This window comes from Mauremys reevesii, linkage group 12 (genome assembly GCF_016161935.1).
Source record: "Mauremys reevesii isolate NIE-2019 linkage group 12, ASM1616193v1, whole genome shotgun sequence".
In the NCBI taxonomy this organism is placed as follows: Eukaryota; Metazoa; Chordata; order Testudines; family Geoemydidae; genus Mauremys; species Mauremys reevesii.
Window position 1 is genome coordinate 3,342,137 of NC_052634.1, and position 26,500 is coordinate 3,368,636.

At 40.2% G+C, this 26,500-nt stretch overlaps 1 protein-coding gene across 6 annotated transcripts in view; it reads left to right on the forward strand.

The window, feature by feature from the left end:
• CADM1 (cell adhesion molecule 1) overlaps nucleotides 1-26,500 on the forward strand; it is a 287,524-nt gene that overhangs the window by 214,171 nt on the left and 46,853 nt on the right. For all 6 annotated transcript variants that reach the window (XM_039496484.1, XM_039496486.1, XM_039496487.1 and 3 more), the window contains exons 4-6: nucleotides 4,920-5,057; nucleotides 6,943-7,098; nucleotides 21,016-21,115. In XM_039496484.1, coding sequence (XP_039352418.1) covers nucleotides 4,920-5,057; nucleotides 6,943-7,098; nucleotides 21,016-21,115 — 394 coding nt within the window. The remainder of the gene's footprint in view (nucleotides 1-4,919; nucleotides 5,058-6,942; nucleotides 7,099-21,015; nucleotides 21,116-26,500) is intronic.

Genomic DNA, 26,500 nt, shown 5'->3' on the forward strand with positions numbered 1-26,500 from the left:
ATAACATGTTGCGGATTCATTGCATGTTCCCCTAGAGGAGGTTTGAGAGTCACAGCACAAGCACTTGGACATTTTGCAAATGCCACTTTCTGCTCGAGTGGCCTTGCCCATAAATGAGGCCCTCCTGGATCCTGCCAAGACCATCTGGCAGACCCCAGCAATGGTATTGCCCATGTGCAAACATTCTGATAAGACGTATTCTTTCCCAGCCAAGAACTGTGAATATTTATTTTTGAATCCTTTGCCTAATTCCCTGGCTGTTAAAGTGGTGAACGTGGCAGACAGCACCATTCGTCTGCAACCCCAGAGTTTAGAATTGCAAATTACCAAGCTCTTATGGCTAAATAGGCACACCAGTTATTCCAAATTCACCACATTTATTAAACACTTTCCAGCAGAACATCACGAGCAGTTCCACGCTGCCATAGCTGAAGGTTAGCTAGTGACTAGAACATCTTTACAGGCCTCCTTAGCTGCAGCTGACACTGCAGCTTGCTCCATCTCCATGGGAGTCACAGTACATTGGGCATCCTGGCTCCAGTTCTGTGGGTTACCTAGAGAGTTTCAAAGTATTATTGAGGACTGCCCCTTGGATGGACTGAAACTCTTTTTACTGAGACCACAGGTGGATCATTGATCACTTCGGGTCCCAAAAAAGAATGAAGGGTGGAGACCAATTCTAGATCTGACTCCTGAACAACTTTCTGAAAATACAAAAAGGCAGAATGGTGATTTTTGCAGCTGTAATTCCACCAATGGATCCAGGGGGGGTTGGTTTTCAACCTTCAACTTTTAGGACCTTCTACTTTCATGCCACAGTTTGTCCTTTTCACAAGAGATTATTTTGGGTTCTGGTCAGTCAAGATCACATCCAGTACTGGATACTTTTAGTCAGCCTTTTCTCTGCTCCAAAAGTATTCTTGAAAGTTTTGGCAGTGGTCACCAACTACCTTTTGTTTATTGAAGACAATGGTTTTTCCATGCCTTGATGATTGGTTGCTCAAGGGCCAGACTTGCAACGAGGTTTCTCTCTGCCGTAAACTCATCACTGTCCATGTCCCACAGGTTAGGTCTCCAGCTCAACATCAAAAAGGCCACTTTGACCTCAGAACAAAGGAGAGAACCAATTCATTTAGTTAGTCTCTCAGGCAGTTCAATTGCTGACCTGTTCAAGGGAACCACCGTCTCCATTCAGAGTCTGTCCAGGTGGATATCTGGATGTATTATTCATTGTTGTTAATTTGCCGATACACAAGCTCCTCCCAAGGTGTTAGCCCATTCCACTAGATTTCTGTCAGTGTCTATGATGGTGTTTAAACATGTTCCCATTGTTGGGATCTGCAAGGCTGCAATTTGGACTTCAGCACATACCTTTTCCAAACTAGATGTGATGGGTCATTCTTCTAGATAAGATGTTGCCCTGGGGAATGCGGTCTTGTCTTCTGTGTTGGACTCTACTCCTCATGATGAAGATACTGCTCGGAAGTCACCTGAGGTGGAGCACCCATAGGGATGCTAGTTGAAGGAGTCCAGTAATTGGAATTCTTCGAGAGGTGTCCCCCTATGGGTGCTTCACTTTCTCCCCTACTTCCCTTCTGCTTTGGAGTTTCCTCTGTGGGACTTTGTTGTGGAGAAGGAACTGAAGGTGGTTCACTCATGGAGTCCTACATATATGGAGCACAAGGATGTATAGGGCGCATGCACAGGTCAAACAGGCATTGCTACCAAAAATCTCTGATCAAAGGCTCTGTGTCCAGTTGAGGTGTGGGGACAGTGGCATAAACTGGCACCTGGTCTGCCAGCATCACACTAATAAATGAAGAAGAATAAAGTCTTGTTCGCTGTCTGTGGTGTTCTTTAAGGAAAGTACTATGAACATTATGAGGTTGTTAAACCTCTTAATGTGCTTCAAGATGCTTATGCCGATGCATGTTTGTTAGTTGCTTGATGTTTAAGTAAAAACTTTAAGCATAATTATAATGCAAAATGAGGGATTTATGTAAACTTTTGTCTGGGCTGATTTAATAGCCACTATTTTATGTATTAGTTTGTATGTATAAAGAACTTGAAATCTTTCATCTGACATTTTGTGTGTGCTCACTTGCTTAGGAATTATCCATTTTGGAGTGTTGCAGTTCACTTTTTCTACTCAGAATTGTCTTGGTGAAAATGTAATCTACCAAATTCTCCTCTTTTTCATCCTGTTTCTCATGGTTTGCAAGACAGTGATACAGATGCAGTTATAAGGTTAATACAGTTACAGATAATAGTAGCTAATAGTATTACAGCCATGTCCAAAGATTAGTGCTGACTTTTAAGCTCCTGTTAATAAGAGAACCTGAATCGCAGTGGAAGATCTTAATGTAAGATCTCACTCACTGATTGGTTGTAAGTTGGGTTGTTTTTCTCATATTTAATGAGATTCTGTTCTGTCTTAGTGTTTATAATCTGCCCTAGTATGGATCTCAGGTTATCAACAGCCTTCATGTTGTACTTCAGTTTTCTGATCTTCAGCTGAATAGGATGATGATTTTGTCCCCTTCAGTTTCTCTCCTCTTGGTACATCTTTAAATGTATTGAGTTAGTTAATGTACATTCACTCATTGCTAAGAGATGCATCAGAAGCAGTGGTACCTGTTCAATGGGCCTAGAAGCAAGTATTTTGTGTCTTCTGTAACAGGCTAGAAAAATAATTTAGTTGTTCTCGTTAAGAAAGTTGTATTTCAAGATTCAGAATATGCCAGTTTTTGTTTCTTGTATTCCAGGGCTATTTTAGAGAAATTGCAGCTGTGTGTATACCTGATGTATCTGTAAGGCCCTGAGCATCTAGGTGTGTCAGTTCTTGGCATACTGGGGATGTGTATGCATGTGGGTGTGCTCCTAGCCCTCCTTTCATGGAATGGAAAACAAAGGCAGAAGCGTGTTCAGTTGCTCAAGAGCAGAGAGCGGCTGTCACTCAGGGTTGGGAACCAGGATCTCGGGTGCTCAAAACACTAGGCTAACCCTTGTTCCCTTGATTAAATGTTCTTATAAAAAGAAAATAAGTCAGAGCATTTCCTTGGTCCTCCTTTCTAGCACTTTATGATGGGATCTTGTACGTGGGAAGTAAATAGCACCTATAGTTCCATGTGTTGATGTTACACTTAGTAGTAGCTTTAACATTATGCTTTCCAGTCACATTTTCAATGATAGTCTCTTGGGAAAGCAGAGAAACCTTTCTAGATGTCTCTCACCACTGCTACAGTGAAGGAGCCATCAGTGGCTGCCTGTTAACTTTTCTTTGTCATTTTATTATTTTTTCTCTCTTGCCATGTATTTTAATGTCTTCTGTGACACTATATATATTTATTCATTCACAATGGATTAGAACATATGAAAATCTGAAATATATGGTCTGTTTTACTCATCTTGGAGAAAAACTACGAGTGACTAATTAGTCCTTCGATCATCTGGAAGATATTTATACATTTGTTTTTCATGAGCTTGAAAATGTATGAGTCATGTTTCAACCATACAATTGCTTAATCATAGTGATGAGAACAAAAAAATGTTGAGTTATCTTTGGAAATATCAGTTTAAATTCTTTACTTAAAGGCCTAATAAGGATGGAATTGTATGTATTTGGGTGATATATTCATGTTTCCCTCCTTACTGACTTTTTCATCTTTTTCAGAATTTTAAACTTGTTTTTATCCTGTCTATGGATTGCATGCTACTGTGGTGGTGGTGGTGGTCTCCCTTGGGTATTGCACTGTTCCTAAATAGCATTGGATTGTTTTTCACTGATGATGATTACAGCCCTCTGGCTTTGTAGCTCACAGTAGTGTTGTCTCTAGAGGATACTTGCCTTAAAGAGAGGAAAACTCTCAGCTTGCAGTAATTGCAATCTGAAGCAGTTATCTTTGTAAAGATCCAAACTTGTTTCCACATCTTCTCATCAAATCTGGGATTGCATTTGCCTTTTGGTTTATTTTGATGGGCGATGCATTTTCAGTTGGAGGCATTCTATTCTGGTCCCAGGCTTGGTGGCTTTTTTTAAGAGCCTAAATGTATTTGATCTTTGCTGGTCATCTTCCACATCTTGAGCCAGAGGCTTGAAACTGAAGAGCAGATGAAAAGAAGTTTTTTACCTTTAGGGAGCTAAACCTATAGGTAGGTACAGTACCTTTAAATGTAATCCTTTTTCTGTTTCCCTTCTTGTGACTGACTGACTAAAATGTATATGAATGCAAGCTGTATTCTTTGTGTGGTATCCCACACATGTAGCATGAAAGAGAGCAGACAATTTACAGGGGACCATGCTTAGCTGGGAGGGACTATAGAAAATGTGAGAATTTAATAAGCAATAGTTGATGAAGCTCAAAGCTGGGCTGAAAACATTTAACACAACTATTATGAACCTGTGTGTTAAGGGACAATAGTACAAATAATTTGATAAATTAAGAGATCTGATAAGTCTGGGTGCGTAGTTTACCCCAAAAGAATCCAACTGTCAAGTTTAAAACAAATAAAAGGAAGTTCTTCTTCCCACAGCGCACAGTCAACCTGTGGAACTCTTAACCTGAGGAGGTTATGAAGGCTAGGACTATAACAGCATAAATTCATGGAGGTTAAGTCCATTAATGGCTATTAGCCCCAGGATGGGTAGGGAATGGTGTCCCTAGCCTCTGTTTGTCAGAGGATGGAGATGGATGGCAGGAGAGAGATCACTTGATTATTACCTGTTAGGTTCACTCCCTCTGGGGCACCTGGCATTGGCCACTGTCGGTAGACAGGATACTGGGCTGGATGGACCTTTGGTCTGACCCAGTATGGCCATTCTTATGTAACATTGAGTAATTTGTTGATGAGTTCTTGGGTATAGACCAGTTAAATATCAAAATGTACTGACCGTGTTCTGATTTATATTTTGATTTTAGTCCCACCACGCAATTTGGTGATTGATATCCAGAAAGACATTGCCACTGAAGGAGAGGAGATTGAGTTGAACTGCACTGCCATGGCCAGCAGACCAGCCACCGCAATCAGATGGTTCAAAGGGAACAAGGAGCTAACGGGTAGATTTATCTTCTAAATGAGCACCGTTTTATAGATAACTGAAGTGGTTACATTTTATACTTTCTAAATATAATATTGTGGTGACAGAGAATAGAAACACGTGGGGTTTTTTTTGTTTTTTTTTTAAATAGCTCAAGCTATTTCAGATGCCATGTCAGTGGCAAAATATATGGGCAGACTTAAATGACAAACGCATCTTAACAATAAAGGACTTTACACCTGTTTTGTCCTTTGGCCAGAATCCGAGTTCAGAGTTCTGGATTTGCTCTTCAGCTGCTGATGTCCTCGGTGATCCCTTAAGGTGTGCGGGGAAGGTAGCTCTTTGCCCTGATTTTGGGGTCAGTGTGATGGCATCAACTGGGGTGTAAAAGCATTTCAGTGCCCTTTTATATCTAGCTCAGTTCTTCATGTGGGATTGTGTAGATGTTCGTATAAAAATGAGTTTCTTCTACTCTGTAAAGTCTAGTGCTCGTGAAATTTGTACAGATAAGTCACAACATGGATTGCATATGATGTGCTGTTTAAGTCTGCGTGCACATGGCATCACCTCTGGTTTTGTCCCATCTGAGATAATAACAGATCCTTACAGAAGTCAGATACAGCCCTGTAAATCTAACCCCCTGCAAGGACAGGATAAAGTCCTCCAGACAGAGGACATATATCCCTTCCCTCCCTTAGCACAATGACACATCCTGAACTTGTGCTGGTAATAGTGGATGGCAAAGCTGCTGCCACATGTAGCATCCCATAGAACCAACTGCTTTCCGGCACCTGTTGTCATCTAAATGATGCATGGATCTTCAAATGGCCTCCTCCTTGGTTTCTTTTGCTTTCTGTAGAGCTCCAGGACAACAGTATTTGACCACTTGTGCTTGACCTGTCCAGCTCCTTTATTAAGCTTTCTCGCTTCAGCAATTGAATTCCCACAGTCCTGTATCTTTGAAGACTGCCGAGCAAGTAGTCGCTTCTTGAAATACCAAATCACCCTGCTGATTCTTTGGCACAGTGGGGTTTTCAAAAACAGAAATAGGGAAACTGAAATAGTTTTCTTTGTTCTTGATTTTATACGGACTCAGATGGAGAGAGAACCAGGATCCTCTTTGATTATGCAGTCTTTCCTCTAAACATAACAGGTTGTTGTTTTTAACAGCTGTCAATGTGTTTTACCTATGTATTATCCACAGGAGCTGTTTTGTGGGCTTGAAGGGGAAGTGTCATGTATAGGTTTCCCTCTTATCCATTTTATCTCCATGGTTTGAACCATAAAAAGTGCAGCTGATAAGCTCATTTAAAAGAGGTAGTGGTTTCTGGTCAGCAAGTATGTGCTGAGTTCATGGAAAACCTCGTTAGTTTTGGTCACTTAACCATGAGCCGTCTCTTTCCTGTTCTGTGTGTGTTCTGGAAGTCCTTCACTCCAACCCACCGCTATGATATTTTCAATGGATCTTCAACAGTGCCACTGTTTAAATATTTTAATTACTGTTTTTAATTATGTTAATGCATTTACTCTCTTTCCTTCCTAATAGCTGATGATGGGTTTTCATCTCCATAGCATCTGAATTCCAGGATGCTTTCCAAAAAAAACCTCAAGCTCTTAAATCAGTGGTGCTGTAAGCATCCTGGCATTTTTAATACTTATGACAGTGCACTGTATATTTTAAGTTTTAATGACTTTGGTAGGAGGGATAGCATTACCCACGTGTACACCTCCTTGCCCTTAGCAGTCAATGCTATAGAGATGAAAGTTGGAAATTTAAGGGCACATTCTTCCCAGCACCTCTTTTGTCTACCATGGTGACGCCAGCGAGATGATGACAACGTGATGTTGTCATGAATATGCTCTCCCGTGATTACTCTGTGCTCTCTCCCTCATCTGTCTGGCAGGCAAATCTGAAGTGGAGCAATGGTCTGATATGTTCACTGTGACTAGTCAGCTTTTGCTGACTGTGGGGCGCGAGGACGATGGGGTCCCTGTCATCTGTCTGGTAGATCACCCCGCTGTCAAAGACTTACAGACCCAGCGCTACCTAGAAGTAATATGTGAGTACCAGAGCTTTCTATTCTTCTAACGTAGAATGTTTCTCATTTAAACAGAAGTTCAAAACCATTAATTATGTAATTAGGTTTTATTACAGTGTAGATAGGGTTTATAAATGTAGAAATAAAAGTATTGAGTATTGTTTAATGGCTTAAACAATGACTTCTCCTTGCAGTTTTGCTGTGATGCCAAATTCCTAGTTTTATTCTCTCCACATAGAATAACTTGCTTTACTCAGATTTAGCACCTTGAAGGGTTAATAGCTAGGCCTTCTAATTATGTCACAGCAGATTAATTTTAATTTTAAGTCCTAACTTTTTTAACAATGCATGTATTTCTTTAAAAGTTAGCATCACTGCCGAGCTCCATTTAAAGTAACTTACTGCAGTTCTCCATTGGTAAATGAACTGAGAGACACATGCTGGGATGCAAGAGAGACTTTCATAATGCATATAATGGGAAGTATAGTACAGTAGTTCTTTTCTCAATTAGAGCTGCAGAAATGTGTTTAAAAATAGTGAAACCTTTAAGGTAAAGGTCAAGTAAAAGCAGCCTGCTAAAGCAAGCTAATCTTAGGGTTTAATGCTTCTGACTACTTTCAGGATAAAAGCTAGGTAGGACATTTCACTTAGTTCTCTATGAACTGCCATTTATATACATTACATGAGTGATGTACCTAAATAGAAAAAAAATTGATTTCTGAAAATACCCATGGGGCAGTCCACAGCAGAGATGGCTCATGTTTATATTTGTGACACAGAACACAGTCATGTTAGCATCACTGTGTCATGTTATCAAGTGGAATATGGCTTTTGAAATCAGAAATGCAAACAAACCTGACATTGCTGTTCCCCTGTGCTGAGGCAGTCACCCCAAAGCGGTGAGATGCTAAGATGACTCAAATTTCTTTCTTTTGTAGGTTCATCTCAACCGTAACATTATATAAAGGGAGTGGAGAGTTGTTAATGTTTCATCTATTTCATTATGCAGCTTCATTAAGAGCATTCTGCTTACAATTTTCATATCACTGAAACTAGCATGAAGTAATGTCCCTATAATAGGGAAAACAAAAATGATCAGATACTACCTAAATTGGCAGATACTAGATTTCTTTTGACTGTGCTAATGTGTAATTCATTTATGCAAACTTAATGTCCATTAACATTTCTTGTAGAGCTCCATTAGCTTTAATAATACATTAGCACCTTTGTGAGGCTTGATCAACTACTTAACGGGGAAAAAAATCCCATCTCTCAGATGATACAGGAAAATTGTTTATAAGGGGGTCAGATGAGTAGTTTAAGGTTTTCCTATGGATATTTCTGTGTAATGCCTAACTTTTGGTGCAGTAGAAATGGGTCAGTCTTTTTAACAGCCTGTGCAGTAGGGTTCCTTCTACATTTGTCTATGAAAGAGAAAATAAATCTCTTTTCTGAATCCTTTTGGTTGCAGCTTGTAAAAGGCACCACACAGAATGATGACAAAGTACATTTACACCTGTGGTTATCTGAAGGTCTTGGGGGACATCCAAAACCTTCACTGCATTGGTTTTATCTGTTGCAAAAGGCATTTTTTCCACTTACTGCTAATTTTAGGCCTGCCTTTGGGTGTCTCTTGGGGAGGGAGAGGTGATAGTGCTTACCACGAGTTTGTTGGAATGCCCTTAATGCAGAGCTTTCTGCAAGAGGATGGGGAAACAATGTGAAATGGTCTTGTTGACTAGCGTGTTTGTCTTCACATTCTGAAATTAACCTGGAGCTTGTGAAAGGCACTAGACGAATAGCTCTGCCAACGATCATTGCTTTTTGATCCACAGAATGAACAAACAGCCCAGGGAGCTGCACAATAAGTGTCCTAACAGTCTCCTCTCTCCCTCTATCAATCTGTGTCAGCCCTCTCCTGGTGTTGAGGGGAGTTCGGTCTCCATGACGTGTCAATTCCTGGCCCTTCTTCTGAACCTGTTGTAGGGGTGGTAATGAAGATTTATATAGTCAGAGGACACTGAATTATACTCATATCTAAGCTATGTTGTGATAAGTGGGCCTACAAATGTACCCTAATTGTGAGCTCATCTTTGAAAAATATATGGTGGTTTATAAGAGATCACAATAACATAAAGAACAAATGTGGATGCGAGAAGAAGCAAAAGTGAGACAGAGACTGAATTAGTTCAAACAAAAGGCCTACTAATGTAACTCAAGGACTGTGTTAAGATCATGCCTGGTACCCGAGAGAAGGGTGGAACCAGAAATCTGTGAACCCGAATTGGGGTGCTGGAAACTAGGCCTCATTGGTGGTGGTGGTGGTAGTGGTGGGGTTTCCGCCTATTGCTTCTTTTGCAGGTCCTCAGAGAGATTTTGGGGAGAAAAATTGGCTACTGGAGTGAGCTTCACCCTCACGACAGCCACCCCCACCATTGCTTGGGACCCTGGGCCTTTGTCATCCCAATCCTGAAAGATATCCTGATTTGACAGGGCCAGAGAGAGGGACCTAGATGTCATGACCAACCCCACTGGTTCCAGCTGACTCCCAAACACCACCTGGATGAAAGAGAATCAGACATTGTAACAGCTCAAACCCATCTCCGCTAACTTTTTTTTCTCTTTTCCCCCGAAGGAGAGTTTTTTACCACCTTTGATACCATCTAAGGCCACGTCTACATTTCCCCTTATGTCAGCCAAACTTATGTTGCTCGGGGTCCCACCGACACAGCTACAGCCACTCATTGCAGGTGGTTTAATTATGTCAATGGGAGAGATCTCTCCTGTTGGCAAAGAGCGGCTACATGTGAGATCTTACAGCGGCACAGCTGCATCGGTACAGGTGTGCCATTGAAAACTCGCTAGTGTAGACATAGACTGAGGGTACGTCTACACTACCCGCCGGATCAGCGGGTAGCAATCGATCTATCGGGGATCGATTTATCACGTGTAGTATAGACGCGATCGCTCTCCCGTCGACTGCTGAACTCCAGCTCGGCGAGAGGTGGAAGCAAAGACGACAGGGGAGCGGCGGCCATCGATCCCGCGCCACAAGGGTGCGAAGTAAGTGATTCTAAGTCAATCTAAGATGGGTCAACTTCAGCTACTCTATTCTCGTAGCTGAAGTTGCGAATCTTAGATCGATCTCCCCCCAGTGTTGATCAGGCCTAAGAGACTGTCAAACAAGGGATTTTATTTTTCCTTCTAAAAATCTCTCTCCAGCTAAAGGGAAGGGGACGGAACAAGGGATGTGGGTAAAATGAAAGCCTTATTTAATACCTGACATTTCAAATGCTTTAACATTTTTGCCTTTTTTTCCTTTTAATGGTGTTTCCTCCATGGGACTAAGCAGTCTGAGGTCTCTGTATTTCAAACCCTGAACCTTGTTTAACACTGTTTAATGTTGGACAGTGACTGGGTTATGCTAACACCTTTGGTCCATTTATTCAATCTGAATGAATTCAAAAGCCACCAAAGAACCATCATCATATGGAAAGGGCTTCCAGTCAGTACCAGCCTGTTTTGGATCTAACCTGGAGTCCAAGGGGTGAAAGATTCTATAGCCCAATTCTTATCTCTGGAGACAGTCTCATATCTATTTTTTCCCAACTTTGTTTTTTGAAGACAATATGGTCAGAGGATTCACTGCAGGCCTAGGGAGGAAGTAAGGAAGGAATTGATGGGATCAAAACTCCGGCAGCGCCCCTCTAAGGGGGTTCCAGGCAGTTCTGTTTATAGACCACTGGGAATTCTGTATATAGACCACTGGAAGAGAAGGGAGCCAGTATGATCTGATGGCAGAAGTAGGGATCAGAAGATGGGGAGTGGCTGTGGCTGCTGATACTGGGGAGGCTGAGCACCAAAAATAATCTGCAGTGCTGCCGTATCAGCTCTGGGTCCTGCAGGCGACTCTTCTGGCTTGGCACAGACCATGCCATAGAACCATATGGGAGTGCCGGCCTGGACCTCTGTAGCGTTGTGGGGAGACCTGGCAGTGCAGGCTTCTGTCTCCTGAGTCTCAAAGCTGCTACATGTAGGAATAAGCTACGATCCCTTGGTGACCCTTTTTTAATAGATCAGATTCGCACCAGCTCCAGGCAACAGGGAAGAGGCAGCTAGAGCATTTACCTACTTCCACATTCCTCTCAGTGACTCAGTTTTCTTGTCCCTAAAATGGAAATAATACTAACCTTCCTCGGTAAAGCCCTTTGAGATCTCCAGAGGGGGAAGTGTGATAGAAAAGCTAGTTTCTCCTCAATGTGAATGATGCAGTTCAATGCCTTTTTTGGCCCATTACCCAAAGAGGGGCTACATAAGGTGGAGGAAAATCCACTTGTCTTCTCTGACTGAAGTGTAGATCAGAGCGTCCTCTGACGCAGGGCCAGCCTTTTAAAGAAATTATACTCCTAAAATCAGGCATAATTGTCACTTTCTCAATAGCTTTTTAGAGCTGGGGTTTGCAATCAGAGCGAAGTAGCCCTCCAAATTGCTGTTTCATGCACTTTAGCTGACCACTTTGTTACCTCCAGCTTTACAGTATACCGAATCTCCAAGCAAGTGGCAATTAACATTTGCACATAGTGCTGTTTCAAAACATGTGTTTACATAGTTGTGTTGCTGAGTCCAGAGAGGCATAATTTGAAAGAAGGTTGGTTGCTTTTAAAAAATAAGTGATTGCATTTATTATTGCACAATGCCGGCCTGAACTTACCCTTCCATACAGCACACCATGTCCATGTCTTTGGAATGTCAGCTACTGACACTATACGGGGAGCCAGAGTAGACCATTTTCCCAAGGTGTCGTATACTCCAGTGCTCTTAGTCTGTCAGACTTAAGAAAGAAAGGTGGTGTATGAAAAAGAAAGAAAAGAAGGTATTTGCAGGCAACTTTCAAGTGATGGATCCAGCTTTCAAAGCTTATGAGCTAATATTTGTTGGTTTCAAGTTCAGAATATGCAGGTACACCATAAGGCTAGTAGCAAAACGAACACAAAAAACACAACATAAACTATAAAGTTTGGAATGTAGGGGAGAGGAAATGGTTGTCATCCTACTAAACAAATCAAAACAAACCCTACAAAAGAGAGCAAAGGCTGAATGAGCTCAGCATAATCTGGGCCTTATGGAGGGTAGTCTTGAAACAGAAGTAGTGCTTTCAGATGTTCTCCTACATATTTCATAGTAATTTTCCAAGAAAAATGTACTTGGGTTATTCCCTACCCAGTTAATAGCAGCCGTGGTAATGTTTTTTCTGTCATGCTCTTGAAAAAGAAACCTCGCCTCAGATTAACCAACATGTGCATGGTGCAAATGCAAATGATCAAAGAGAAGATTAGTCTGGGGTAGCCATCAAAAGAAGCCAACTGATTGCAGAAAAGTCCAATAAACAAGTTCCTCCTATTGTCCCCTCAGGTGGTGTAAATTACCACTATAAAATAGCCAGGGTAAAATTTCCCTTTTAAAAATTTGGACCCTAAAGGTAGTATTTTCAAAAGCTCCTTGGTGATTTAGGAGCTCCAGTCTCATTGAAGGTCAATAGCACTTCTACTTCTAATTCATGCAGGTGCTTTTGAGAATGCTAACCTTAAATATATATCTATGCCATTAGAAATATATTTTCAGCTGTTAAGAAAAGGAAATCATTCTGCTGGAAATTGAGGTGCAAGATGTCAGCCTGCAAAGTGACCTGTTACAATGAGTTTTATAAACGATTCATTTGTATGTTTTCTTGTGTGTTACAGTTCAAAGAATTTAAAGATTTCAGCTTCTCTTTCGTTTACCAACCACTCCTGAGAGCTAACTTTTTTAAATGGCTCTCAGCCGTACTCCCTCGGGCGGAGTGCTCTCTACATCTCTTAAAATAGGCTGGGGTGGGGAGTCGGAATCCATTGTCCCTTAGAGCACCATCTTAGGCCCTGACTTCACTGATCAGAAAGGCGTATGTGCAGCTGTGTTAGCTGTGAAAGCAAAACAGTGGCAACAAGTGGAGTTCTACTGTAGGGTAAATTGGGCAAAGTCAACCACATCCCTGACCTCTGCCTCACCTATGTCAGGGTAAAAAATTCAGATGCCTTGTCTCCACTAGGATGTTATGATAAGGTACTGAACCAGCATCCGTTATCTCACTTGAGGGTAGGGATGGAGAGGGAGACATTTGTGTCAGGGAAGGCACAGCCTCAAGTGATGCGGGAAGTAGAGTTGATGTCCCAGTCTACTTACAAGATGTCCTAACTGCTCATGGTTACTATCAGTAATTCCATGGCACTTTTCATTAGAATAAGGTTAGTGCCCTAGCCAAATTCCATTGTGATAATATTCTGCTCTCCTAATGTTCCCCTGTGGTATCAGTAGGCAGTGAAGTGCTTATCCTTCACTCCCCTGCTGGTAAGCCTACTCATGAAGAGTTGCAGAAAAAAACATGGACTTCTGGTGTTTTCCAAGCCCTTTGGGTGTGCAATAGAACCTCAGGAATTTGTCTCTCCCTATTCCACCAGCCCCATAATGACCCCACGCACAATGGGGTCTTACACCATTTCTTAGCAAAGACATAGTAAGGCTGTTGCTCATTATGCTTAATGTGATTGTTCTATTGTTACCTGGTCCTCTGCTTATTTGTAAGCATTTTGTCATGTTCTGAGACTGTAAACTCTTAGGGACAAGCACAGTCTTTTATTCTATTGTATGTGATAAGGATAGCTAGCACAGTAGGACTCTGCTCCCTGTTTTGGATTAATAGGGCCATTATGATGTCTGCTATGAAAGAGACTTAATAGAAAAAGACTACAATCACTTTACTATTGTACTGTGAAGCGTGCAAAGTAATTAAGTGAGCTGCAAGTTCTCAAATAAATGAACTCGGAGCTTGGTTTTTGCCACTCTTATGTTTAGTAGCTCATCCTACTCATGAAGTAACCTAATAGCATTGTGAGTAAAGGGTGCGAAAGTCTGGTCCTTTCTGAACTTTTGAGATAAATGCTGCTATGTGAATGTAGGAGATATTATTAAAATGAAATCTCTGCAGACAAGCAGGCCATAATGTCTTAATAATGTTTTTAAAAGCAAAACTGAGTTTGACAAATGGCAGCTGTGTTCAGTAACAATAACTCTTTCATGCTTGATTAATAGTCACACTAGCAAATGTATAACTGCAATGGATTGATACAATATGCTGCATGGTCTTAGTTCAGACATCTCCAATGGTTTTCGAGTAGCTGTCTCTTTTAGAATTCGTTATTGCACGAGGGGTGGATGGGTGTTTGTGTTGCATATAATTTTTAGAAAGGAAACAGCAACAAAATACATTAAAAGATCATTAAGGAGTTGAAATGAGAAAATACCCCCAGAAAAATGAGTTAAAGATTAATCTTCAGTCTTTGTGGTACTTTTTCTTTGCTTGTTATAGCACTGGAAATGGATGACAAAGTATAAGCCTTAACTCTGTATTTTTTCTTTTGTGGGTTTAAATTCTAATTAATTGAATATAGATTTTTATGTCTACATGCATGTTTATAAAAATATATACCCATGGAAACAGTTGTGACCGCTTATTATGCCAGGAGAATTCATCGTACCCAATTATGCTAAAAATCAGCCATATATGTATGCTTTCATACTTTCAGTAATCTTTGTTTCTGGTGAGTACAGATATTAATTGCATGGTATGCAGTGAAGTGATTAACATCAATGTAATTTATCATCTGGAGATTTCTGAACATAAATAAATGAGTTGTTTTGTTCAGTGAGGTGTTGACCCCTTCAGAATCTGAGACTTATGTTTTTTTATTGTAAATATGAAAGGCACCACAATCAGCCAAGTGTTGAGTTATTTGATTTTCTGGGGCATTAGTCGCTCTTGTTTGTGACATTTCCCAGTTGTGTGCTCGTTTGCAAGCTCATTAATAAGGTTTTCTCAGAGGAATGTTGTTGAGAATGAAGAACATACAGTAGGGCCTGGGTTTGATAGTTTCACTGTGAGGCTCGGCAAACATACAGCAGCAGTGTGCAGTTAGATGTTTAAAATGGGAAATAATTCTACACAAAATCTTTTAGTTCAAAGGCCTCTTCTTGTCAGTCTGACTTAGACCAAAGCCTTGTACTTTTTAAAATGAAAAATAAACCATTTTGCTACATGTGGCCCCCAGAAAGCAGATAATTAACCATTTCTTTGTATATGCCTATGATTTTGGTGGCTGTACTTCTGTTATGTTAAGTTTGGCTAAAGCAGGACATATAATTGGTGACAAAGGTTGCAGAGTTCACCATCTGAGGAGAAGTGCCTCTAATAGTGTAACTGGCTGTTTAACAAAAGCAGCATGCTATATATTAAATAAAAAACTAATCTCAATAACATCTAGGTGGCAACACGTAAGCTGGACATTCAGACTAAAGGTTAGACACTATATAATGAAAGGATGTCATTGTGTGAAAAAGTAAGAAAAGGCACAATGGGAATAAGAAAACTGGCGCATCTTAACTTTAATATTTCTTTACTATTACAAGTTAAATGCTTAAATCTTCTCTATGTTTCAGGGATGACTTTTTAAAAGTCTGTTTTGAGATCAGAAGGGCTCCTTTAGACATACTGTGTGTCAGTCATCCATTTAACTGTTAGTTTAAAAATGAGGTCTATCGATCTGATAGTTGTTTATTTTCTAATCCCATGTTGCTATTCAACCATTATATGGACCATAACATTGATACAGATGTGTGCTTGCTAAGATAATAAAGGTGAGGCTGAGGTGGAAAGACCTATTAGACTCTTAAGTCCCTACCCATTCCACTATGAAATATAATCCCCTGATAAGAGGACACAGCTGCTTTTAGGATGAAGATGACACTTACATATATATAGTAGCCAATATACAAATATTGATGCTTCTGACATTTTTGAAGAATACATTCCTTGAGGGCCTATCCCCAGGTCTTAATCTATAGTCTAGATTTATGCACTAATTGCATCTGCAAAGCTTCATATTAAAATGCCAACTGAATTTATTGCTTTTTCTGTTTGCATTTTTACCCTTTAACTCAAAAGTTGTGTTCTTATAATTAAATAGACATTTTCCCCCTCTAACTTAAATATTTTTTCTGACTAATTTTGCTTTTTCTGGAGTTAATATATGCAGTCTGATTTAGAAACTGGTGAAAATCAAAGCTCTATCAGCAATTTCCTTGTTAATTTTAATTTAGACAATATATCATGCCTATTAAAGTAAAAACACAGGTCAAAAACCATAGATTAAGGAGATGAGAATACATATAAAACTTTCACAAGCCTCAAAGGCTATTGGAAGGAGTATTGTGAGTACATCTTGCATGATTTTTAAACTAACAGAAAGGAAGGTAGACAGGAATTCTTCTACTTCAGCTGAAAATATTTTCTTCTGAGGAAACAGTGTCTCCTGGATCAGCAGAGAGATTAAAACTAGGGATTAACACGATCAGAAAATAGATTTTAACATATTAAGACTTTAAAAACTCAAAACTTAAGCAAGATAATTTTAATTGAGTTATTAGAAGATTCAGTTTCCTAATTTTCTCAGCTGGCAAAAGATTTGGCATTTAAAAAGCGATTCATACTTGAAATCAAGAAACAAAACTATTTAATGCTATATTAATAAACATGTAGAGCTAGATAAAGTCTCATTTTCTCAGCCCCAATGCAAGTTTTCTCTCCTGTCCCTGCGTGCCCAACTTGGGTTACAAACTCCTTTAGCTTATACTGGACATGTTGTATGCAGTGCTGTAGCTATGGTGGTCCCAGGAGATTAGAGACAAGGTGGGTGAGGTAATATCTTTTATTTCACCAACTTCTGTTGGTGAGAGACACAGACAAGCTTTCATATTTACACAGAGGTAGTTGTCTTCTGGAAATGTTGACATGGCTTGTGCAGCAGCAGGGATGCGGCAGCTATACCTATATATCTGCTTTCCTGAATGAATGTAATAGACTAGAGTGCTAGGTGTTACTGAAAGCGGCCCATTGATATATTTTCTTGATCTGTCTGTTCATATATATACACACCATGAATTTTAGTGTGTTTTAAACAGCCTGTTTGTTCGTTTGGTTGATTTTGAAGGCAGCAATGTGAAAAGAAAACATTCAGTCTGATGGGCTGTATCAGCCATGAGGATCATTCGTTTGTTGCTTTTTCCAGGTAGGAAAAGTCAGAAGTGGGCTGAGTTATGAAAAAGCTCTCTTGAGTTTAAAAAACATTTCACATAATGTTGTTGTGTTATTAATGGCTCGGGTCCAACACAATCAGTGTGTATTGAAAGTGGATGGTCCTGCAGGGGCAGCTGTTGTCTGCCCCATATCACTTACACTGAAATTCTTGAAGAGCCATGAGCTATTAGAGTGTGAAGAATCAAATCTGGTATGATTGACACAGCCCCAAAGAGCGTTGTCTGGACTTCGAGCATAATGCAATTTTCTCTCTCACTGCCGCTTTTGATCACTCTTGTAGACGGTGAAATTACTGTACACGGCCACCAAAATTAAATGTACTGCACAGCACTCCCCCATTCTGTATGCGCTGATTGTATTTCTAAGGTGAGGTCTGAGTGTGATCACACTCTCTGTCTCCTTTTTGGGGTTCATCAAGAAAACAAAATTTGCAGTTAAGCATTTTACTCTTATTAAAAATGTCAATTGCCTTTAGCGTCCGTTGGCCACAGTTTACATCTTCATTGACTGCTGAGTCCGAACAGCAAACGAGCCACAGAGGCTTGAGCTGCTATTCTGCTGCCACAGGAAGGGCTGTCTCCAGCTCAGGGGCACGTGGGAGGATGAGGAGGAAGGAATCTTACTGTATTGCTCATTTTGCTGTACTTGTTGTGTGCAGAGCACTGGTCTCTCAGCACACCTGTAGCTGGCGCCGCTTTTGCAAAAGCTCAGTCCATTTAAAAGAGTTTGACATGCACATATATCTTCAGTAGAAGCTGCAGCTTGTATCCTCTGCTGTTCCCCCACCTTGCATGGTTTTCAGGTGAGTTAATATTTAAGGGTGGTCTCTAAACAAGGCAGGCCTACAGTTTGTACAGCCTAAGAAGTGCTTTGGGAAGAGTTGGAGATGAAAAGCATTGTATAAACTTAAAACATGAATTAAGCACCACCATTTCAAAATAGGTATTAAGCACAAGATTGTCAAGTTGCCCGTGGGACCGTCTGTTTTGCATACAGCCCTGCTGAAAGGTCGTCAGTTTTGGGATGGATAGAGTGACGGCCAACTGCTGCAGAGCATGGAGGGGCATTTCTAGCTGAGGACTCTAATACAAAATCTTGACCTCTTGAGGAAAGTCCTGGTATCCTCTGTGTACATTCAGATGGTCAGTGACGCCATTCATTTCAGGGTCTCCTCTGAAAGAGACGTGCTCTTTAAACTGTGTGTACGCTCAGTGTATGCTCTTTGGAAAGAGGAAATACCGAGTCCATTTTTGCAATACTTAGTATTAGAGCTAGGCAGGCATAGATGCTGGAACTAGGGGTGCTGCTGCACCCCCTGGCTTGAAGTGGTTTCCATCAAATACAGGGTTTACAATTCGGTTCAGTGGCTTTCAACACCCACCCCCACTATACAAATTGTTCCAGCCCACCTGGAGGCAGGAAGCAGTGTGGCTCTATGCAACGAGATGAGAAGTAGAGACAGCTTTAGGACTTGCGTGTCAGGATTGTCAGCATCACAGGCGTTATAGACTTTGGCACTTGGGCAGATAGGTACCCTATTCAGAGAACACTATTGCTGGCCCGGACACAAAGAGTTATTGACAAGTGACCTCTATGTACAGCACTTTTCATTTCATCGGTTGACTTAAAGACCACAGAATATTGTGCTTTGTCAGGCTGGCATAAACTAATCTACCAACAAGAGAGTAAGAGCAAGTCATCCTGGCCTCTTTAAAGGCTACTTTTCATGTATTTTATAGGCACACTACATGAGTGCTTTTAAAGAAATCTCGTCAAATCCAGAATGGCTTGCAGTAAGGTTGGTTGATTGGTTTTCAAATTGGTTGCTGTTGCAGTGGGTCCTTTAGATGGCTGGTGTTTAAGCTTTTGAATGAATTCAGCTTAATAAAGATTCCTTATAAAATTACTTGGGTGGGTTGTTTTTTTTAAAGCCACTGGAAAAGTTGTAAGTGTATTAGGAAACAGCTTTAGATTATTAGAACTAATCGACTACCAGTACTGTACTACTGTGGTGTAGGTGTGGCTCTAACGACTCGTCTTTGTTTTTATGTAGAAATCCCACTGTATAATGATATAAAGAAGCGCCAAGATTCGCATTTCAGGGCAGTTTTGTTGTACGTAGGTAGTAAATGTCCATCTGTTGTTGGCCTTATGCCGTCTATTGCTATCTGAGGCATGCAGTAACTGCCCCAGAATGTACTACTGCAGGTCTCATTAATTACAGAATTCTAGGAACTTGGCATTAGAGTCCTGCAATCTGTCGATATCTGAGTTAGATTCGCGGACCATTTTTGCAGATTGGATACGGATACAAATTTTGCATCCACGCAGGACTCTACTTGGCATGTTTAAATATGATGTTTAATAGCTGATACACAGTTATTGGAGACCATAAATTCATCATAAAAATTTCAGTCTAAAGATTTGTTATGATAACAATAATGAATGATTGATAAGACTATCTAGAATATATGTACCAATTACTTTTAAAGATTTACTTTGCAGCTACCACAAATTAAACCATGTAACTAGAAGGTCAGCTGGTGTTTTCAAGTGTGTAAATATTTTATACTAGCCAGTATATGATCATTTTGCGTCTCTAAAATGTTGCAAACACTTACTGTGACCTGGTAAACCAGCACAATGATATTTTTTTATACAGTCTTATGGCTTCATAGTTGCAAGAAAGATCTATGAGATGGGGATTCATTTATTAAAAAAGCATTTATTGTGTAGCTATCTCAGGAGAGGATTTACTAGTGTACTTTATTCCATTACTGAAAATTATGAGGGTTTAAATTGTTAAACTCAGCCATGGATTTTTTTTTTATTTCCACTATTCCATATGAAGCATGTTAATGAGTTAAACGCTGTTAATAAAAGGCAACAAGCCAATAGTATCGGCAGTAGAGATTCTCAAACAAAATAAAAACATTTGTATTGTTTCGACCTTTATGCATACTGAGTTGCTGCCCTCCCCTGTTTCTTACAGCTGAGTAACTTTCTAAAAAATATATGTGGCTTAATGGCATTTGTGGTATTGAATTGATTTTTGCGTTCATAACATTTTAGCTACAGTTGAGATTGCATTTTTAATCTGTTTCAGCTGTTGAAGGCAATGAATTTCTTATTAATTGCGGACTGTGGCCTTTTTCCTACAGGGCCTTTCTGAAGGATTTCTGAGCTGTGTCCTTTGGCGTAAACGTTTTAATCCCCTATGTTTATTTTGAGACTTACACAAATTTCATTTGGACTAGCAAGAACCTGGCATTGCTCAAACAAAGGCAGCAGCAGATATGATTTTTGTCTTTTGCACAAGTGCCTCCAGTAGAGCCGAAAATATTAATATGCAGCGGCACAAAGTATTGTCATACAGTAATATGACACATGATAAAAAGTATCAATTCTGAGCACCACAAATATCTCTGGTTTCACCTCCGCATGAAGGCAAATGAGTTCCCTTTAGCTTGAGTGAGTTCAGAGATAAACTTCAATGTAACAAAATGCATTTTCCAGGAAACGGTGGTGCTGCACTTAGTGTGAAATGCTCTTATCTATGATTCACGTTTTGGAGTTATTAGTCAATTTAATTTGAGAAAATACTGAATCTATTTACTGATTAGATGAATGGTATGAAGGTGGCAAGGGTAGGAGTACTGATGCCAGGCTTTCCTTTATGGGTGCATACAAATCTGATTCTGCTCAATGAGATAATTTGTCAAACAGTTTGGTTTTGTTTTTTTGTCATGCAGATAAGCCTCAAGTGCGGGTTTTACAGAATTACCCACTGCAAGGTCTAACGAGAGAAGGGGAGCCACTTGAGCTGACATGCACAGCTTTTGGAAAGCCACAGTAAGTTTGGGACTTCAAAGGCTTGAACAGATCACCCACTGCCAATTATGTCATGCTATAGAAAAGTGATTTGCACGTTTTTACCGTAGGAAGTTAATATGAGATACTCTGCAGAGAAAATAGTTTAGCCATGAAAACAATGAGTGCTGAAGGGGAATGTTCTCTGAATCTGTACCTCAACTAAAACATTAAGACCTTGATTTTAACCCATATCCATTTTGATATGTGATAGGTGGAAAATGTCTCCTTTCAAAGCTCTAAATAGAGCTTTTTCACAAATGGGCACATAGGAAGCAACTCTGTACTTTGTGCCATCACTGGCAGTAAGAAGCAACAAAGAGTCCTGTGGCACCTTATAGACTAACTGAAGTATTGGAGAATAAGCTTTCGTGGGTGAATACCCAGTTCGTCAGATGCAAGCTATTCACCCATGAAAGCTTATGCTCCAATACTTCAGTTAGTCTATAAGGTACCACAGGACTCTCTGTCGCTTTTTACAGATCCAGACTAACACAGGTCCCTCTCTGATACTGGCAGTAAGGTCTCTCTCGCACAAAGGGAAACAAAGTTAATTTTGTTATGGATGCCACATGACAGGACATCCCTTCCTTCAGGGAATGGCTTAGATGGCAATTGGTTTGTAATGAATCTGCAAAATCCAGGCCATTGACTATGTACTGAATCCTACAAAGGTGCAAGTATGGCTGGGTAATTATGTCACGAGGGGGGGAGATTATGGCACATTAGAGTTGGAGTGGAACTGTAAGGTTAGATAGTCTCTCCCTGTCTGTATGTTATTGAAAACAACCACCACCACCACCCAGAACAGTTTTCAGTGTTTTGTGCAGTGATGCTATTATACAGTTTAATAGATTGTACCCCAGGACAAATCTGATTGCAAAGTGTAAATTTTCCCCTTTATTTTTGTGCCATTAGTTCTAATTTAACCCTTGTAGCCTCCTTAAACAATTCCTCTTCCATTTTGGGTTTACATGCTTTTGTAGGTTAATATGTTGACTCACTCTTATTAATCACGTAACCTAGCCTTTTCTCTTCCTTATGTGCCCAGACCCTCCCTTTCTTAGGCTACATCTAAACTACAGGCTAGGGGTGTGATTCCTCCACTTGTGTACATGTTCTCCCAATATCTTGATGAGAGCTAATGCGAGTACAAATAGTAGTGTAGCATGGGCAGTGGCTGTGAAACACTCCTGAAACTGATGGGTACCACAGGTGGGTACCATGGTACCACTATTACTTATATTCACTCTAGATCAAATGGAACTACCATAAGTATGGGCATGCAAGTTGGGAAATCACACCTTTGGCTCATAGTGTAGATGTAGGGTTATTCTCATCATCTTCATTATGTTTCTCTGATCTCCCTGCCGTTTTTTGGTAACTTGTCCAGAACTGAAGAGGTTATTCTGGGTATAGAGCAATCTAGATTGGGCGTTCTATCTCCATGGGCAGTGATGTGAGGTGTATAAACCTCAGAAATGCAGTGGCTTCCTACTTACACCTTGCTTTCTAAATTCATGTCTAACCTTTTCTCCCGCCTCAGTCTGTCTCAGTAGTACTGTTTCCCAGCTTCTTCTCCCCCATTCAGCGTTTGTGTTTGAGTTCTTCCCCCAGATATTAACCTGCATATTCCAAGTTGAATCTCCTTTTTATGATTTCTGTTCCCACGTTTCTAATCTCCCTAGGCCCCTTTGTATTTTTTCTGTCCTTGGTAACTGCGGCTCTTCCTAATTTAGTATCATCTGTGAATTTAATGAACATATGGTTGACTCCCTTTTCCATATGACTAATGTTCAGTAGGACTGAAAGTAACCCTGACCCTTGCAGTTCCCCATTAGACACTTGCCCCAATCTGTCTGTTATTTAACTTCATGTTGGTGCCTATACGGTGATGGTAACACAGTTTTTATATAGTGGGTTTCATTAGGGCATCTGAAAGCATTTACATCAAAAATATAGCCTTTAAGGGCAACTGCCAGGTCAAATGTTCTAGAAATATAGTTGTCATAAAAGCTTGTTTTTCAAAAAATTAATATTAAGTGGAAAGTTTCCTTGATATTTTAATTCCAGTGGAATTTTTAAAAAAAAGAACTGTTCCCCTGCGATATTTGCAACCTAAACGTGACTTTGTAGAGTTGCATTAGAACTTGAAAAATAAGGCGAGACATGATCTTTTTGTGCCTAGTTACGCAGTAGTCCATTTTCATTGTCTAAATTTAGACTAAACCAAAAACTAAACAAATGTAAATGGTGACAAGTAAACAAGAGCTGCAAAATTCTTTCAGTTTTAATGGTCTAAGGTGTTACACGTAAGGAAATGAAGTCATTTCTGAATGTGCAAATTGCCACCTCTGTACATAACTTCATAGGAGATGTGGCTGCTGTCCCACTAGTTTACACTCTGCATATATTTTGTATAACATTTAATGACTCTAACTATGCCCCTTTAACAGTAAAAGTCATTTATCTGTCCCCTCTTGCCCAATATTAAAGTTTGCTGTCTCTCAGAATCTTCTGATCACCTCTGCAACCTTTAAATGTAAAAGCCTATGGCAAAAGGATAAGATGTTGGGTGTCTCATTTTTTCGTTGTCCCACTTGGGGCACTTTATAAGGTGCCTGATTTTCAGTCAGCGGCGAGCAGCAACTCCATTAAAATTGTATCTCTTCAAGGGAAGCACCCAAAATTGAGACTCCCAAAATCACTAGTCAGTTTAAAAAAGCAAGGCCAATAGTAATAAAACCTGGCTTGGCAACGCTAAGATTAAACTTATCCGCACAGTCAAATAGCAGGTCAAATTTAGAGTTTCAATTTGAATAACACCTAGTCTGTATATAGAGGTTTACATGCTTTAACTAAGTTCCACAGATGCCTGTGGACTAGCTAAGTAATTACCTCCATTTTACAGAGCAGGAAGCTGAGGCACACAATGGTTAGCACTTGCCCAGATCCACACAGACAGATCAGAATGCAGGAGTTCCTGCTTCCCAGCCCCAAGATCCCCTCTGTCACATCCATTCGTATGGCCTGGTGGGCAATCTCAAGATTCTCAGTATCTATTTTCTTTACCAAAGTCCATCACTTGGTCACCCCGAAAAGCCCAAACTTTTGTGGGACCCTCAAAAATGGCATGAGCTCCGTCTTTTAGCTCTCGAACAGGAGACAACCAACAAATCTTATCCCCCGAGTCCGGATGCCTTAAGACTACTTGACTCTCCTACATAATCTTTCATCCAATGATCTTGAAGTACTTTCCAAACTCTTAAGTCCTCCAGAAGCTGTGTGAGGGAGGTAGATAGTGATATACCCATTTTACAGCTGGGATCCTAAAGCACAGCCAAACCAAGCACAGCTCAGGGTCCCCCAGTGACTGAGAATTCTATTCGGAAGTCAGCTACCACATTAGTCCTTTTATTCTAAGCACTAGCCCATATTTTCCCCCTTTGTAAGTATGTGGCAGTGTGGAGGCCGTGTATTCTAGCAGAATTTCCTTCATGACCTCCTCCTTGCCAAGATGTTAGCTTTTGCTCTTGGCAAAAAAATCCCAACTTTGCTTTTGTCTCTGCAGGAGTAAAAGGTTTTTTTTAAAATTACATCATAGGCTGATTAGGAGCTCATCTTTTACTCCAAAAGGCAAAGCCAACTTTGAGAAGGATCTCAAATGCTTCATCACCTACATTGAAAACCTAAAATGGAGTAAATTAAACACATCCCAAATTCCTTACTTGGGGACAGGAGGGAAATACTGTGGAACCCAATGCCATAGCAGAGAAATAATGATTGCATTTATTCTCCGTTTCATTAATAGTGCTCTCTACACTAATTCTTTCTCTCTAGTCATGTGAATATGATTATATGCATAAGCACGTTGGTAGGTTACTTGTGTGTTTTGCCAAGATGTTGTGTATAATCAAAAAGGTAATGTTAATTTGCTGTTAAATATTGTCCCACCTATCACACTCTGGCTACATCTATACTGTCAATTTAATGACAAAACATTTGTCTAAAAAGACGACCTCTGAAAGACAAAGGTTTTGCCGCAACAGGTGCCTGTGTGAACAACGCCCCTTGTTGAGGGTGGAAGTTTTTTGTCGGCAGGAGAGCCAACAAACACCGGCTACACTGCGCCACTTTTAGTGGCACGGCTATAGCAACACAGCCATGTGTAGTGTAGACAGAGCCCAAGTGTTTCACCTGTCAAGCAGGAGTTCTGATTGCCAAGCAGCCCATTCGCCACAGCCTGCAAGGCTGACGCATGCGATACTAATTTTTAAGTTACTTTACTGGGTCATGGTGACACACTCAATTACTATTGTTTTTAGATGCCGTTTAAAGCTTTTAATGTACCTTACTATGATTTGAATATTTATTAGTCAGCCATAATGCCTGATTCACAGATATGTCATTGCCCATTGAGACTGTTTGAATTGATGGAAAGTTTAGGCCAGGGCTTTTCAATTGTTTACTTTGCATCAGAAATATGGGTTGTCCCACTTCTGTTTAGATAATGTTCTGGAGTTTGCTCGGGTTTTTTTCCCCTTTACTCTTCAGCAGAGCAGTATTCTTCAGTTGTCTAAGACGTACAATATTTTTTTTCTCTCACTTAGAGTGGTGAGGAATTTATCCTTGATTCCAAATACTGTATTGACATGTTTTTGAACGTTTAATGAAAGTCAGTGATAGTTTTACTGCCATTGTGAGACCCACAAAACCAGTTGTTCCCTCCACTGACTGTATAGAAATGTTCCTGTTCCCTGAGCTGCGTAACTATTGCATTCATTGTTGTTTCATTAGGAACAGATGAGAAAACAGACTACCAAATGGAAAAAGGGTAATAAGGGGTGGGGAGAAGAGGCAATGTTATTTTCCAGCTGCTAAAATGGTACTAACAAACAGGGGAGACAAAAATGTTGCAAATGAGTCAACTGTATCCCCTTTCAAAGCTGCTCAAACTTGCTAAAATGTATCAATTTTGTTAAATTAACGTGTGTTTTACAATAAAATTCTGTTGAAATTTAATTCACGCTTAAAGGTCTACTGTACGTACATGTATAGCCCATTGATTGTAGGCCTTAAGCCTTTGAGTTTGTGGGGTTTTCCCCCAAATTAATGAGATAATTATCTTTTGGTGAGGTCTGTTCTCCGTGGATTGCTGTGAAACAGCACAGCAAGGCAGCAAATATTAATCTCTCAGGGAATCGTTTCCAATTGATATAGGATAAATTGTAAGTAATGTAAGTGCTTCAGCATGTGAGACGTGAGTGATTCAAAAGCAAATGAAGAGTATTCACTAATCAGTGCATCTTACTCAGGAAGATCAAGAATTTCACGTCATTTCCTTAGTGTCTTTTTGTCTGTCATGTG